Source organism: Cuculus canorus, chromosome 4 (assembly GCF_017976375.1).
Source record: "Cuculus canorus isolate bCucCan1 chromosome 4, bCucCan1.pri, whole genome shotgun sequence".
NCBI lineage: Eukaryota > Metazoa > Chordata > Aves > Cuculiformes > Cuculidae > Cuculus > Cuculus canorus.
In genome coordinates, this window is record NC_071404.1 from 43,452,358 (window position 1) to 43,468,614 (window position 16,257).

Below are 16,257 nucleotides of genomic sequence, written 5' to 3' on the forward strand. Positions count from 1 at the left end.
ATTGTGGGTGCCAGTCTGTATGCTGTTCGTTATTTTAGACTCAGAAGAGTGTTTTGTGGCTGCTGTGAATAAATACAACTTATGTGAGTAAATGAGAGAGTTTAAATTCTATATTTGTTGATGGAATTAACCAAAACAGTCTTCAATTGTGTAAGTTCTTCCTTCCTTTAAAAGATAATAAACTGTAAAGTGATATACAAAGTCCCAGTATAACATCTTCCATCCTTTTTGGCTTTCAAAAACTCTTATTCAGAGTAATACTGTGGTCCTAAGATATAGTAAGGAAAGACTTAATCCAAGAAATTTCATATGCTTCCGTGTTTCTCCTCGTAGTAGCCTGATTTGGTATTCTAAGTTGACAAGTGAGTTTTGTGATTGTGTACAGTCCCCTACGGTCTGTTTTACCCCCCAAAGGAGTTGGAGAAAAGGGTTTTTTTTCATTTATATGGAGAAAACTGAAGTAGTCCAACATTTACTATCTGTTCTTTGCCTTCTTCAGAAAACTCAATTAATTCCAAGTGTAATTTCAACTGTTTTTATAAATGTACTCCACTTAAAGCATCACAGTGTTCCATGTTATGTGCATCAGCTCATTGTACTTAGCATAAAGAAAGCAGAAAGGCTGATCAAAGCACCGCACAGCTATCGCTTTTTGGGTTTTTTTTCATTTTTCCCTAGCAGTACCCTAGCCGTTCTACTGTGTTTTCAAAGTATGGTGATATCATTTTATCTGTTGACTTACAAGCATATTGATATAGCTTAATGTATATGAAGAATGAAAACCCAAGATGTATGACTTTAGAAAAATAACGCTTAAAAAAAGGTTTCATTATTGATTTAGCCCTATTGCTGTTGGGATATTTCTGCAAAATGTCATCTTTGAAAACTCCTTTTACCTGCCTTTCACAGCTTAATTACTAAATATTGGACAAAGTAAGAAGATTTAAACACTTAAACTGTATTGTAATTGATCATCATTTGCAATAGTGTAATACCTTCCTTAGTATTATTTATGTTTAGCTGCTTTCATTGATATTGCTCAATAAACTTTACAAATTTGACTGAAGTGGCTGCAAGTGGAGCTAAAAGCTTTATAAGTGAACATACACTCATTGTTTACGTCTTCATGTATTTTAGGTTGTAAGAGATTTAGGGAAAGCTATTTAAATGCATTTTGTGTATCTTCCAAAAATTCCTGTCTATGTGACAGAGATGGACAAAACCTTTAGGGTTCAAAACAAAAGTAACAATGATATATATAGTAGTCATGTATATAAAAGATATGACATATTGGAAAACAAAATAACTCTGAAAACCAGAAGGTGTCTGATAGTTGTCCCCTTTCTTTGCTGCTTCAGTAGGAGTGATGTTACTTTGCATTAGGTTTCAGTAAGTTCTGAAGGTATTCTAGAAAGGTATTGGAAAGATATTTATATCAGAAAATATTTACAAAATTGTGATAGAAAAGCATGATCTTATTTTGATCTAATTTTATCTGAAGGACACACAAAAGCAGATCTATAACATAGATCTTAGATAACTAAAGAGAAGCAATGAGAAGTACTTTCATCATTTCATCATTATGTGGATGTGTTGATCACAGGGTAGCTGTGAGGAACCAGATGAGATGAATGTTAAAAAGGCAATTGCATTCTACAGATGTATTGACTGAAGTCTTTCAGGAAGAGATACAGATTAGTTGTTACATTACAGTTTCTTTTAATTCAAAATACTATGTACAGTTTTATTTGATGTGTTTTCAAGAAGGATGAATTCAAGATGGATCAAATATAGTGATAACTTCAGTAATGAAAAACATTGTGATGGTTGTGATGGGAGGAACCAGAACTTGACTCTGTGCCATTAAGCAGAATGCAGAGTAGGGGAATTTGCAAAATGGCTGTAGTACCGGGAGATTATTTAGACCCTTTCAACCATATAGCATGTTACTCAACCAGTGCAGGAGTGTTTTACATTTAAACCAATAGGGGTTTTTTGTAATCTTGGGTATTTTTGAACCCCATCAGCAAGAGTTCTTCTTTCCCAGTCAGTGTCAATGTTTTAAAATGTCTTCCAAGTAGTTAACACTTACTCTGGTTTTGCAACTGTTGTTCTCTTTCATAATCACCTCTTTTTATGTTGCTTCCAACCAGATATTTTTGCACAGCTGTCTGCAATGTATTCTGTTGTCCACATACCCTAAATATACCTCTACCTTTTAGTCAATGGATTTCTTTATTTTTTTGTTTGCCTTTCTCCCTTTTATCTGAAAAATGTATCTAGTGACATTTTGCAGTAGAGAGCCAGGAATGTGTGTCGGTAATACAGCATCTTGAGGAGTTACAAACTTATTAATATACCATAGTAAAGCATTCATACTTCTGATGATAGAAAGCTATGAAAGGTAAAAACTACTGTCTTCTTAGGTATAATGTTACTGCTCTGTAACCAACAATATCCAGATTTTTTTTTTGCTTGGTATTGGTACTAGTAAACTGAATTTATTTCACTTCCAGTTTTTAAAAATCTTTACTCTGCATTTTCTTGTAAAAATAAACAAACAAAATGCATGAGACTAAACTTCAAAGAATTGTCATTGCTCTGATTTCTTTGCTTGGTATTGGTAGTAGCAAACTGAATTTATTTCAATTCCAATTTTTAAAAATCTTTACTCTGCATTTTCATGTAAAAATAAATAAACAAAATGCATGAGACTAAACTTCAAAGAATTGTCATTGCTCTACAAGGGCAACATGGAGAGAAAGTTAGATGTCATCCTAGCAGGTGATATCACCTACTGCCGTGGCTTCAGTCTCTGGCAAAAATATATCAGCTCTCAGATCCAGGTTTATTTCTTTCAGGGAGGAAAGAAGGGATGGTAAATGTATCATTTAATTCCTGGACCTATCTTTTCTGTTTTCAAAGGAATGTTATGGAGCTGGGACTCTGAGACAGGTACTGCCTTGTGCACCTGGGAATACTTTACACCACACCCTCCCCCCACATCAGTGTTTTTCTCTTCCACCCTAGCAGCAGACAGTTGATGAACGGGCATTTCCAGGGAGTTACCAATCAAAAAGCTCTGCTCCATGTACTCAATAGGCTTACAGGTTTTTGAGTTGGGTGATTCTTTTTTTCCCCCAAATGAGAAAATGTAAGCAATAATTTTATCTTCAGAAAATAAGAAAGGTTACATTGTGACATATATAATAGTCTTTCTGTGAAATACTAATTTTAAATATACATAGTTTTTTAAACTTTATTTTATTTAGTATTTTGATGGAAAGCAGTAATTCCACTGTGTGTGTAAGTGTAGGGTTGTTTTTTTCACACGTTTTTAAAAATATGTAACATTAATGCATTGACTCGTTCTAGGCAGGACAACTGTTTCTTAATTCTATGAAATGCTGCATTCAGTTGTTTCATTACAATGCAGGCATGTGATAAGAGTTGTAAATAGAAAGTTTACAACTTTCTATTCCTCTGACAAATTTATTCATTATTTTTGTTATGATGGTGATGTATGGCAAGGCTATCATTATTGTTAAAAATAAGGCAATTTAAAAAAAAAAACAATAGATCAACTGTTAGTGTCAAAAAATAATACAGTAATGCCTATCTTTTTTGGTTTCAGAATACTGTCTTTACTGAGGTAGCAAATATTAAATTTTGCATTTGATAGATGTTCCCTCTTCTACTATTGCACTCTAAAGTTTATAAACACATCTGGAACACTTACTGATATTCTCTATACATGCATCCACTTAATACTACAGTTAATCGAAAAAAAACTGCTTTCAAGTCTTGTAGAATTTAAATTAGCTATCTCAGTTTATCATATGAAGGATGGAATTTTTCATAGGGGATCCTATAGCACAAGCTGATTTCATGATCATCATTTCATGACTTCTCTAAATTAAACAGTGACTTTGGAGAATACCCCTTTATAAATGGAGTATCAGAATATTGATCTGCCTTTTGAGATCTTTACACAATGAATTCCAAAAAGAAGCAACATATTTGTACTATCAGTTGTCTACCAGAAGTTTTCAATCATTCCATTAGCCTTGCAGGTCTGTCTTAGGAAATCTAAAGGATAGTGTCATTGAAGAGCCATCTCCTCTAAGATAGGAGCTGAAATGCTTCTGATGAGTCAGTAAATTTAAAAAACTACAGTAAATAATGCAATATTGAACTTAATTCATGCATTTCATTTTCCTTAGTGTCACAAATTGTGTCAGGTAATGCATCTCATTCAAAAAATTAGTCTCATTTGTCTGGTGGGCTATATCACTTAAGTTCTAAGTCATAGCACATTCCTTCTGGGAAAAAAAAAAGGAACACTTTTTTTTTTTTTTTGTCTAAATATAAAATTAATATTTTAATCACACAAATTGGACTTTTGAGTTCAATTATAGAACAGAAAAGCTTTCTTATGATGCTCACATTTGGATGTGGGGAGATAGGGAGAGAGAAGTTTTAATTACAAAGTATTGCTCTTATGAGGCTACAAAGAAACTAGAAAAGATCTTAGATTGCTTATAGGTTACTGCTTTGCTATAATAGATGGATTACTGTCTCACATATGAAAGGAATTTAGTGATTAAAACAGAATAGATATGTGATGCCTTTTGTAGTATAAATTAAAAATGAAAGATGAAAAAGCTAGAGATTTTTCATGCTTTAGCAGATGATTGAAAAATTGCTGTTTGGATGATCTTCAATTCCTATATAGCTCTTTTTTTCTAATCCAACAGAATCATTACAATTGCAGAATTTTAATAACTTGTATTTAATTTTGCACACTACAAGTGAAAATACAACTCTCAGTTGTAGGCAATTACACAACAGAAGAAAGTATCGAGTGTCATCAGAGTGTATCACTTCTTTAATGTAAGTGTCCAAATGAGTTGTAGGACATCATAGAAGTGAAGTTGTCTTCTGTTAATATTAACACGTCTACATTTTTAAAAGATTATTTGAAAACTTCAATAATGATAAACTTCTTTTTAACTTGATTTTTTCCCCCCCTTGGATTGAAATGAACATAGATGCTCACATAATTGATTTTCTTCTTGTTGAAATTTGGGTTTTTTAGATTTGTTATGATATAAAGATAGTTACTGAAGTAATGCATTCTTTTTCTTGCAATATGAAATACCAGAGGCAATCAAAATAAGGGAAAATGTATTTGGTGTAGTGTTTAATTGAAAGTGTTGAGAGTACTTCAGTACTAATATGAATTTTATTTACGAGTTTTTGCATCAAGTACATTTCTTCCAAAGTTGAACAACAACTTTCCCTCTGTACTCGGCACTGGTGAGATCGCACCTTGAATACTGTGTTCAGTTCTGGACCCCTCACCACAAGAAGGATGTTGAGGCTCTGGAGGGTGTCCAGAGAAGAGCAACAAAGCTGGTGAGGGGGCTGGAGAACAAGTCGTACGAGGAGCGGCTGAGAGAGCTGGGGTTGATTAGCCTGGAGAAGAGGAGGCTGAGGGGAGACCTTATTACTCTCTACAACTACCTGAAAGGAGGTTGTGGAGAGGAGGGAGCTGGCCTCTTCTCCCAAGTGACAGAGAACAGGACAAGAGGGAATGGCCTGAAGCTCCGTCAGGGGAGGTTCAGGTTGGATATCAGAAAAAAATTCTTCACAGTAAGAGTCATTGGCTACTGGAACAGGCTGCCCAGGGAGGTGGTCGAGTCGCCTTCCCTGGAGGTGTTTAAGGAACGGGTGGATGAAGTGCTGAGGGACATGGTTTAGGGAGTGTTAGGAATGGTTGGACTCGATGATCCAATGGGTCCTTTCCAACCTTGTGATTCTGTGATTCTGTGAAAGGTTTTCATGACATAAAAATACATTTCCTTTAAAGGCTGCATACTGTGTAATTACCAGCATTGTGTTCATAGTGAATTTAATTTTATTAGGATTTTCTTCACATATTTTTTTTTAGATATTTCACATACTATGCCATAAACTGCTTTCGTTCTCACAGGATATTAAGTGAGTTTGGATTTGATGTACTGGTGTTAATTTTAGAAATGCTGGATACTTTTCGAGATTAATCTTGGAATTTCTTCATGATCCGAACAATAACTATGAATATGAAAAAACAATATTGAGTTCTCCAAATTTTTCATATTGATTGAATTTTCTCATAAACACACATACATGCAGAACATGTATGGTTTCATGTGTTCCCGGCAGGTTTGTTCCTAAATGTGTTAGTTATTTGTCTATCTTGAAGAAAAAACAAAACACATACTCCAGCCCCAAACAAAGACCTATGACATACTTTTGAAACTGCCTCCTCTAAATTTACTGTTTTACAGATATTTTACATTGCTAAATAAATTAAAAGTGGCCTGGCAAGCATTGTGAAATACCTTATAAAGCCTAGCAATTTGTACTATGTGGCACAGTAAATGCAAAGAATATGTGGCAAATATTTGTGGATAGTAATAATTTGCAATACTTCATGGGACACACTGCATTTTCTTCAGGTTTGTCTTCAACTGTTATGCAGTGTTGTCCTCAGTTCTTCTGCCAGGTGCTACAGTGCATCCTGATTGTTGCTTCTGTTCCTTCACGGAAAGAGCAGTTCAGAACTGATGCAATAAAGTGCTCTGTTTTTTTCAGGATTGGGTTTTTTCCCCCTCTCTATTTTTTTCTTTTTTTTTTTCCCCTCTGTGTTTATTCAAGTATGCAACTATCTATTATTCTGTCTCTGAATTTCTGCACATAGTTGTAACAGGAATAATTTTTGACCAGAGAAATGTAGTAGGAATGTTTTTAACAACGTTTATTAAAAATAACAGTAGCTAATGTGTTGGGACACACTTCTGAGACTGAAATGAGGGAGATTTCTAATGTCAGTTTGATCTGGAAACCATGTTTACATTTATATCAAGGAAAAAGCCGCACAAAAACTGGCAGGCAGAAAAGAAATCTTATGCCTTAATTTTATATTCTGAACACAGGATTCACTTTTCTGCCCATTTCAGCCTCAATCCTGTATGTTTTTTACTCTGAGTTCCATTCGTATTTTTCTTTTCTGAAAATGAACTCATATGAATTACTCTTACAGCAGTATTGCCATCTTAGTTCAGATGAAGGTGCCAACTGCTCTTCTGCATTGGCCTTAACTGTCAAATAACTTCCAGTTCCTGACTTTGGATAGATTGTCGTGTTTATTACAGTCTTTCCTCTGAAATTTATTTTCATGTTAAATGCTTCTCTTCTTACAGGGTGATACTTGTCAGTCAATTTAATTGAAATGTCATGCTGACCTTTATTTGAAATACTCTAAACTTCCTATAGTTGTTGGAAGTTCTTTCTCTGATTCTAGATAAAATCCTTAAATTACCAGTGTACAAAACCTGCATGCTAATTAAACGTATGAAACTGCCTGTTAATTAATCTTGCAAACACTATATCTTTTACAGAGGTAGTTCGGCTGAGTCTGCCTGAAGATCAAAAACTAAGCACCACTACAGCAACGGTGGGACAAAGTGCTGTTTTAAGTTGTGCAATCCAGGGGACTCTCAGACCTCCCATCATCTGGAAGAGGAACAACGTCATTCTGAACAGCTTAGATTTGGAAGATATCAATGTAAGTAAGAGGAAGGTTTATTTCACAGATAATTATAAAAAAAATCCATAAGGAAAAAAAAGGGATATGTAACAAACTCCATACTCATGATGTTTTAAAGAAAAGAAATGGAATTTATGTGCCTGCAAAACTTAGCCTATTTTTATTTTGCTGTGTGTTCAAACCCTTGTTGTCAAATATAAAGAAAATATGTTTCACAGGTCAATCATTTAAAAGAATAAATATAGCAATAAAAGCACATGAAGATAAAATCTCAGCCTAAAATACTGTCAACAATATACATTCAGGATTATTCAGTCTCCAAACACCTAAAAGAAATCTGTGAAATGGTCAGTTTAAGAAATGCATGGTTGCTCAGTACAAACAGAACATAATAATAATCTTATCTTCTAGTAATTCAATAAAAATGTATTTTTTCCAAAATAACTGTTTTATTACAAAATTGGTTCTTTTGTTCATTCCTCCAAATATTAAGCAGTGTATATGGACAACTTAAAGACGAAAAAGAAAGCCTGCAATCAGTGGAAGCAAGGACAGGTAGCCTGAAAGGAATACAGAGGAATTGTCAGAGCTGTCAGGGATCAGGTTAGGAAAGCTAAAGCCCTGACAGAATTAAATCTGGCTAAGGATGTTAAGGGCAACAAGAAAAGCTTCTATAGGTTTATCAGTGATAAAAAGGAAGACTAGGGAGAATGTGGGCCCTTTCCAGAAGGAAACAGGAGACCTAGTTTTCCTTTTCCTTTCAGTACATAAGGCAGTCCTACTAGAAAGCTGGGGAGGAACTCTATCAGAAAGTCTAGTGATAGGATGGGGGATAACAGTTTTTAAGCTGGGAGAGGGTAGATTTAGATTAGATATTAAGATAAAAGTTTTTACTGTGGGGGTGGTGAAACACTGGAACAGGTTGCCCAGAGAAGTCATGGATGTGCCATCCCTACAGGTGTTCAAGGCCAGATTGGATGAGGCTTTGAGCAGTTGATCTAGTGGAAGGTGTCCCTGTCCATGGCAGGGGGCTAGGAATTGGATAATCTTTAAGTTCCCTTCCAACCCAAACCACTCTATGGTTCCGTGAATCTGTGATTCTCAAAGAGTCATCGATGAATATTATTTTAACTTAGAAATCTTTTTCTGTGAAGGCAAATAGTTGCCCCCTGACTTTGCCATTGTCTCAAAACATGGTATAAAATAGAAAACGAGAAATATAATTGGATCTTCTGACAAAATTCTAAAAATAATCTTTCAGCTTTATTTTGTTTGCTTGAGGGTATGCTTACTTTGTGTTGGCCAATTTTATTAGCAAAGTTATAAATGTGGACAAACCATTACACTGGGATTTGCTCTTACTCTCTGACTTGAGTCCCAAATCACTGGAACCGTTCAGTGTGTGCAATATCACCACAATAAAATATCTAGTTTCTTTCTTTCTATGTCATTTTCTTAATAATGCTTTTATTTCTAAGGTGACAATTGTATTCACCCATCACCTTTGGTTTGTTTACTGTTTTTACATTAATTCTATTTGTAAACTGAGCATCCTCCCAGTGGTTCTTTGTATAAGGGGCAGTTTCAAAGCTCATATTGTTTGAAAGGAAGCTTTAAGTCAGTAAAGAGGCTTAGGATAAAACCAGAAGCCTCTGAAAAGTTCTCAGTTAAGTAATTATTGCTTCTCTTAGTTTTATATTAATCATAAGACAGATGTTCAGAAGTGTCTTGCCCGTGTTCACAAGCTCCTTTCTGCAATATTTGTTAGCTTTCTGGAAATATTCATGATGCTTGTAAATAATTGGAGTTCTTGCTAATCGCCTGTAAGTATAATGCATGGCATAAGGTGTAAATAAATACATGAACATGCACCTGGACAGACAAATAAAAAGGAAATGATGAATGGGAATTATGAAGTTAACAGCTCAGTTTTAAACTGAATGATTCAGACATTATTTGTAGATGTGAAAGGGGCAAGCGTTTTCAAAGCCTAATATATACATTATGAGTATGAAGAAAAAAAACAAAACAAGCAAAACAGAACCAAACCAAGGAAACTTCTTGTTTCTTGTACGGGTAATTAGATATTGGTAGTGGTGACTTCAGGGCTGAACTTTGAGGGAAGAGGCCAGGAGCTCCCCTGTGCCAGAAAAAGGCGGTTCCAGCTGGTTCCAATGGATCAATCATGGGGCATAGCTGAGCCCGTCAGCCACACTTGAGACACTTCTGGGAAAACATTCAAAAAAGGGCATAAAACAACAGAGAGAGAGAGGAGTAGAGAACAAAAAGAGTGAGAAATAACAGAGGAAATTCCAAGGGTGGAGAGGCAGGAGGTGCTCCGTGGTGAAGCACATATCTGCAGTGGCCACACTGGAGTAGGTTTATCTTGAAGGTCTTCAGCCCATGAAGAGCCTTAGCTGGAGAAGACAAAAACTGTGAGGAGAAAGGAGTTGCAAAGGGATACTGCCATGTGCTGACTGTACCCCTCCAACCTTCTGCAGTACTTGGGCAGACAGAAAGGAGTTGGGAATGAAGGAGTGAAATTGAGGCTGGAGATGAAGAGAAGGAAAGCTATTTTTTTAATAATGTATGTCTTTTTGTTTTGCACCAGTCAAATCAGTAATTACTTATTTATTTTAGTTGGCAATAAAGGAAGCAAAATTTCTCAAGGTCAAGCCTGTTTGGACTACCACAGTAACAAGTAATCAGTCTCCCTGACTTTATCTCAGCCCACAACCTTTTTCATTCATGTTCCTCATATTTTCTCCCCCATCCTACTGGGTAGGTGGTGGAGAGGGAATAAGTAAATGGTCATCTGGATGGGAGTTTGACTATTAGCCAAGGCCAACCTGGCACATTTCTGAAGTAGTTGTCACAGTTGGAAGAGAAACGTGTGCGGAATTTTTAAGCACTCGTGAGATTCTCAATTTCAAGTCTGATTGTAGTGGTGGTCACACATTCAAAGCAGAGTTGAAATTGCTAGAATTGGCCAGATTTGATTATATAAATTAGGAGAAGAGGAATGTGTGACTGTGTACCAGATTTACAACCCACAAATGTAAAAAGAAAGGTCTGCAAAGTGTAACCTGAGTGTCAGGGTGATGTCTGTGTGTGCAGGTACAGTAAGAATTGTAGAGGAGTAAATGCTTCCAGTGACAGGAGCACATAATTCTGAAGGTGAATATATTCATTGCTTATTTGTTAGCTTAAGAAATACTTAAAGAAACTGGAGTGCTTGGAAGTCTTTTTAAGCAAAAATTATTTTGTAGATTAATCCTTTAATATTAACAATTTAGTTATGATTTAAATACAGAAAGAGAGTAACAGATCCAGTATCCATGGACCAAGGCTCTAAAGTTAATACCACTCAAATATATATAAATGATAGTCTTCAAATATGTGTTTGTAGATAAGCTAACACAGGGTGGAAAAAAAGAGTTAACGGAGTCTGTATTAAAAAAAAAAAAAAACAAAAACAAAAGAATGAGCATAAAGACATGGAGTTAAATAGTGCCCAGAGGAGTCTCTTTTATTCAAATTTTTTTTTTTTTTTACATTTCTCTGTTTGCACTGATTTGATCCCCCTGTGTTTATTTCTAGATCTTCCTCTGGTTCCTTTCTCTATTTTTTTCTTTGACATTTCTTTGGTCATTCCGTACCTTCCTGAATCTTGTTCATCATATATTCTGTGTTTTATTCTTACAGTTTCACATTTGCTTAAAGGTTGTTATGTAGCCATAATTTATTATCCTTTCAGGCAATGTAATAAAAATAAAACCTTGGGGAAAAGGAAAGTAATTGGTCAAAAGAGAGTGGTATTTTATATTTCACTACAGAAAATGAACTAAATATAAATTTAAATAAATATTAACTTCAAAGGAAAAAATGCAGAGGGAAACATAGTGTGCTCCAGTTTATGTCACAATTTAGCCACCAAAGAATGTGTTGTAATTATTCAGGCAATTTTGGACATTCAAAACCCCTAAATCCATGTATAATTTAAGATGTCCCCAGAGACGGTGTATTCTAGGCTTTACTATGGCTGTATTATAAACTACAATCATGTTTGCCTAACTCTGTGAATTGTTAATTTACTCAGTTATACAAGAACCACAGCCATATATCTCCTGACTAATAATATTGTGTAAATAGTGGTACACTTTCTGGAAAAAAAAACATGACAAGCACTGACTTGGGAAGATAGATAAATATTATTTTTCAGCAAAATGCATCAGAGATCATCATAATCAGAAGTCAGCACATACACAAGAGACCAGTTAGAATAAGCCGTAGAGACAGTGCAATTTTGTAAACCATATCAAGTGCTTATACCTAGAAATTAAATTTTTGCATATACAGTTCTCAGTATGAGTTAAACTACTGACTTCAGGAAGGGAAAACATCACAGAAAAGTCTGGGTTGGAAGGGACCTTAAAGACCATCTAGTTCCAAACCCTTTGCTATGGTATGTCCTGGTGTTATGGCAAATGGAAAAATGCAACAAGAATCAGCAAAAGAGTTGAAGTTTAAACTCAAATTGTGACTGTTGAATTCCTGTGCGTTGAAGAATAGTCTACTCTACTACTGAAAGTATATCAGATATATGTCTAAGGCTATCAACCATGGAGTGGCTAAGAGCCAGTCTTAAATAATGGTATATGATCTAAGATGTTTTAAAGAAATATTAAGAAATTTGGCTTTCAAAGGATGATACTGAAAATTGAATTTAATTAGTGCATTTGAAATTTATAAAATAACTCAGAGAATGCTGTCATGTGTGCAGTTAGATATTAATAATGTTACTGATAATATCCTGTCAGTAATATTAAAAGTATGTAGTACTCCTCAACTCTTCTTATGATAGTTACAATTACTATTTCTGGAAGCATCTTGCTACTGATATTTCTCTTATTGAAACTTATGGGAGCTAACAGTAATTGGCATCCATCTGAATGAAACCATAAAAAATAGTATATGTATGCAAAATTTACTTAAGCTAAATTGTAAAATAATTATTCTGTGACTCACTATAGAATTGATATTACAGGACATTTTGCTGATATTTTAGTATACCCCTAGAAAGGCTTTTTTTCCTGCTGTTATCATGCATCTTAAATTTCTTTCCTGTCTTTCTACTTACCTCTTTTAATATGTTTTATCTAACCTATTGTTCATTACAGAAAATAATCCTCATTTATGTAAAATGTAAAAATAGCAGATTTTTTTCCTAAATGGAATATGTATTACTTTTTTAATGTTAGTTATTTCACATTTTTAACAGTTTTTATATCTCTATTTACTTTTTTCTTACTCAGAATTTTTCCTTCAGTGTTGCCCTCAGCTTATTCCTTATACCTGTCAGCAATTACACTTTCCTTACAAGATGTTTGCCCTCTGCTCTTACAGTTATACAAGATCTACTTAGTTAACTTATCCCCATGTAAAGTTTAACATCTTCTAATGTAATTAAATTAGTATCTTTTTTAAAGAGTGTAGTTCAACTTTTACTTTTCAAAAAGCTCATGTTATCCTTCTTTATGCTGCCTTCGTGAGAAGCACACAATATTTCCATTTTATGTTTTTTTGAAGTTGTATAGATTGTCTTTCTCTCAAAGCTTCTCATTTCTTTATCCTTTTAAAGTTAATTTACAGATTAGAACTTTCACTTTCTTGGTATCATTCCACAATCTGTTTTCTCCCATCTCCCCCTTGCCAAAAAACCCACAAACCCACAAACCACAACCCAAAATACCATAATAGAGATGCCATTAAATGCTAATGAAAGAACACGCTTCTTTCCATTATGGAGAGTTCTGCTTAGCAGTTAATGACAGAAATGTTTTTAGATTGTTCAGAATGATAAGCATATTTCATAGAAAGAACTCACAATGTCTACCCTTTTTTTTTTCCTTTCAACTCCTCATCCTTTTTGGCCCTTTTTTTGTTCCTAAGGAAATTTTCAGGAGAACCTCATGAATTATTCTCTTTCTCATTGTCTTCTCCCATGGGATATCATGGACCAACATACAAACTTCTCTTTATGCATGGTTAAATCGTTCTTTAAGGCAATGGTCATAAATATACATCCCGTGTCTGCCAAGAATTTATTTTCTTGGTTTTGTATTTATGACAGAATCCCAGGTGAACCAGAAATGTCAGGGAATTGTGCCTCAATATTTTTTTCTACTCCCCAAAGACAACGACAAGTAAAAAAAAAAAAAAAAATAAATAAAATATTAGGATATAAACTAGAGGACTTACATTTAAACAGATTTCTTCTTTGTCTCCAGTGTCCTAAAAGAGAGAGCGTGCCTGCTTCCAGGGTAGGGTTCAATCAACTCAGTGACATTCTGAATTGTAGTAAGCTCTACATATTCTTACTCTGTTCCTCAGGAGGGTTTCATCCTCCCTGAAGCTTTGCAGTTGCCCCTCTGATCTTGCAGAGTCTTTGCTGTGACTTACTCCTGTGTAAGGGAAAGTGTAGGGGTCCTGTAATGTGAAGGGAACACAAGAACCTCCTTCCCGACAGCCTTCCCTTCAGAGATTTCATTCTTAGCCTCTTCCTTTTTCGATATCAGTAATTCATAGACCAATAATGAACAAATCAAATCAGTCATAGTACCATAGTCAAAAGCTACCAGTCTTGTTCAATACAAAAAAAAATGACTCCTTACCATTTTATTTTGAACTTTCTTAGTAAATAATAGTTGAGTTGCAATGCAGCAATTGGAGTGCATATTTTCTATGTGATCCAGCAGTATTCTGTGTGTGTTACATCTGGGATATATGAAGTTCATTTTAACAGCCTAGTTACAGGTTTTCTTTATGCATGATGCATATGAAGTTGGATTTGATTAACAGTGACTCATCAAAGTCAGCACATTTTTATTTTTATCTGTATTGAGTTGGCTGTTACACTGTTTTTCTTTTAAATAGTATGTATTATTACCATTTTTATTTAATGGGTCAAATACCATTTTTTTTTCTATATTCCATCTTAAAAATAAAGTGAAAATGGTTATTTTTAAAGATGCCAATTAGTTTTATCAAATCTCTAATGCTTTGTTTTTTACTTATAGATATGCCAAAAGTCTTGACTACCAGTGCAGTCGTCTCATTCAGTTCTTTTCCATTCTTTATTTTTCTCTTTTTTTTTTTGGAATCCTAATTAACTCTTTAGCAGTGAGAAAAATCACACAAAAGGGAAGCTTTGGATACTTGTGAGACTTTAAAGATTTAGCATGTTTTATTGGGTTTGAATATTGAAGCTATTGTAATTATTTTAGTGATGTCACGATGAATGCTACTTTAGACTATACTTTGTGTTTTCATGACACTGCAAAGACACATTTAAACCAGGTACCAATGTTGATCTGTAATTTTCTGGGTTAATGAAGTACAGCGAAAAAAATTGTGATGAGGTTTCATTCACGTGTAGTAATTACCATTAAAGTAATCATAACATGCAAGTTTTATAATTCTAGCTTAATCAGAATTGCAATACCGCCGGACTTTATAATACAGCATATTATGTACATCTTGTGTACATAATGTAGATGTGGACTATTTTGTAATACCTGGAGCCAGCTAATGATTCGCTTTATAAAGAAACATTAACAGGCCTCCTCTCCTCTCCTCTCCTCTCCTCTCCTCTCCTCTCCTCTCCTCTCCTCTCCTCTCCTCTCCTCTCCTCTCCTCTCCTCTCCTCTCCTCTCCTCTCCTCTCCTCTCCTCTCCTCTCCTCTCCTCTCCTCTCCTCTCCTCTCCTCTCCTCTCCTCTCCTCTCCTCTCCTCTCCTCTCCTCTCCTCTCCTCTCCTCTCCTCTCCTCTCCTCTCCTCTCCTCTCCTCTCCTCTCCTCTCCTCTCCTCTCCTCTCCTCTCCTCTCCTCTCCTCTCCTCTCCTCTCCTCTCCTCTCCTCTCCTCTCCTCTCCTCTCCTCTCCTCTCCTCTCCTCTCCTCTCCTCTCCTCTCCTCTCCTCTCCTCTCCTCTCCTCTCCTCTCCTCTCCTCTCCTCTCCTCTCCTCTCCTCTCCTCTCCTCTCCTCTCCTCTCCTCTCCTCTCCTCTCCTCTCCTCTCCTCTCCTCTCCTCTCCTCTCCTCTCCTCTCCTCTCCTCTCCTCTCCTCTCCTCTCCTCTCCTCTCCTCTCCTCTCCTCTCCTCTCCTCTCCTCTCCTCTCCTCTCCTCTCCTCTCCTCTCCTCTCCTCTCCTCTCCTCTCCTCTCCTCTCCTCTCCTCTCCTCTCCTCTCCTCTCCTCTCCTCTCCTCTCCTCTCCTCTCCTCTCCTCTCCTCTCCTCTCCTCTCCTCTCCTCTCCTCTCCTCTCCTCTCCTCTCCTCTCCTCTCCTCTCCTCTCCTCTCCTCTCCTCTCCTCTCCTCTCCCTATCAGAGACTGGGGCAAAGTAATAGTTTCTTGCAGATCTTAGTCCCTTGTCTTGCACTACTCATAATTCTGTGTTCTAAAGCTGTTTCTACTAATCGTATCCAAAATAGCTGAGTCTGTTAGTAATTTGCTTTTCAGAAGTTAAATATGAAAGGTCTTATGACAGTGAAAAGTGGTGATATAGCATGTATATTCATTCCCTCTTTCTGTGAAGATATCCTTGAAAATAACCCCAGGCAAGCCGTGTTAAACTACCTTGAAGGCAGCACTAGGCATTTGTGATGTC

General features: G+C 35.8%; 1 protein-coding gene across 1 annotated transcript in view; it reads left to right on the top strand.

The window, feature by feature from the left end:
* Positions 1 to 16,257, top strand: part of FSTL5 (follistatin like 5) — a 254,255-nt gene that overhangs the window by 157,657 nt on the left and 80,341 nt on the right. Inside the window, 1 exon segment of the mRNA XM_054066262.1 lies at positions 7,446 to 7,612. Within this exon segment, the coding sequence (XP_053922237.1) occupies positions 7,446 to 7,612 (167 nt within the window).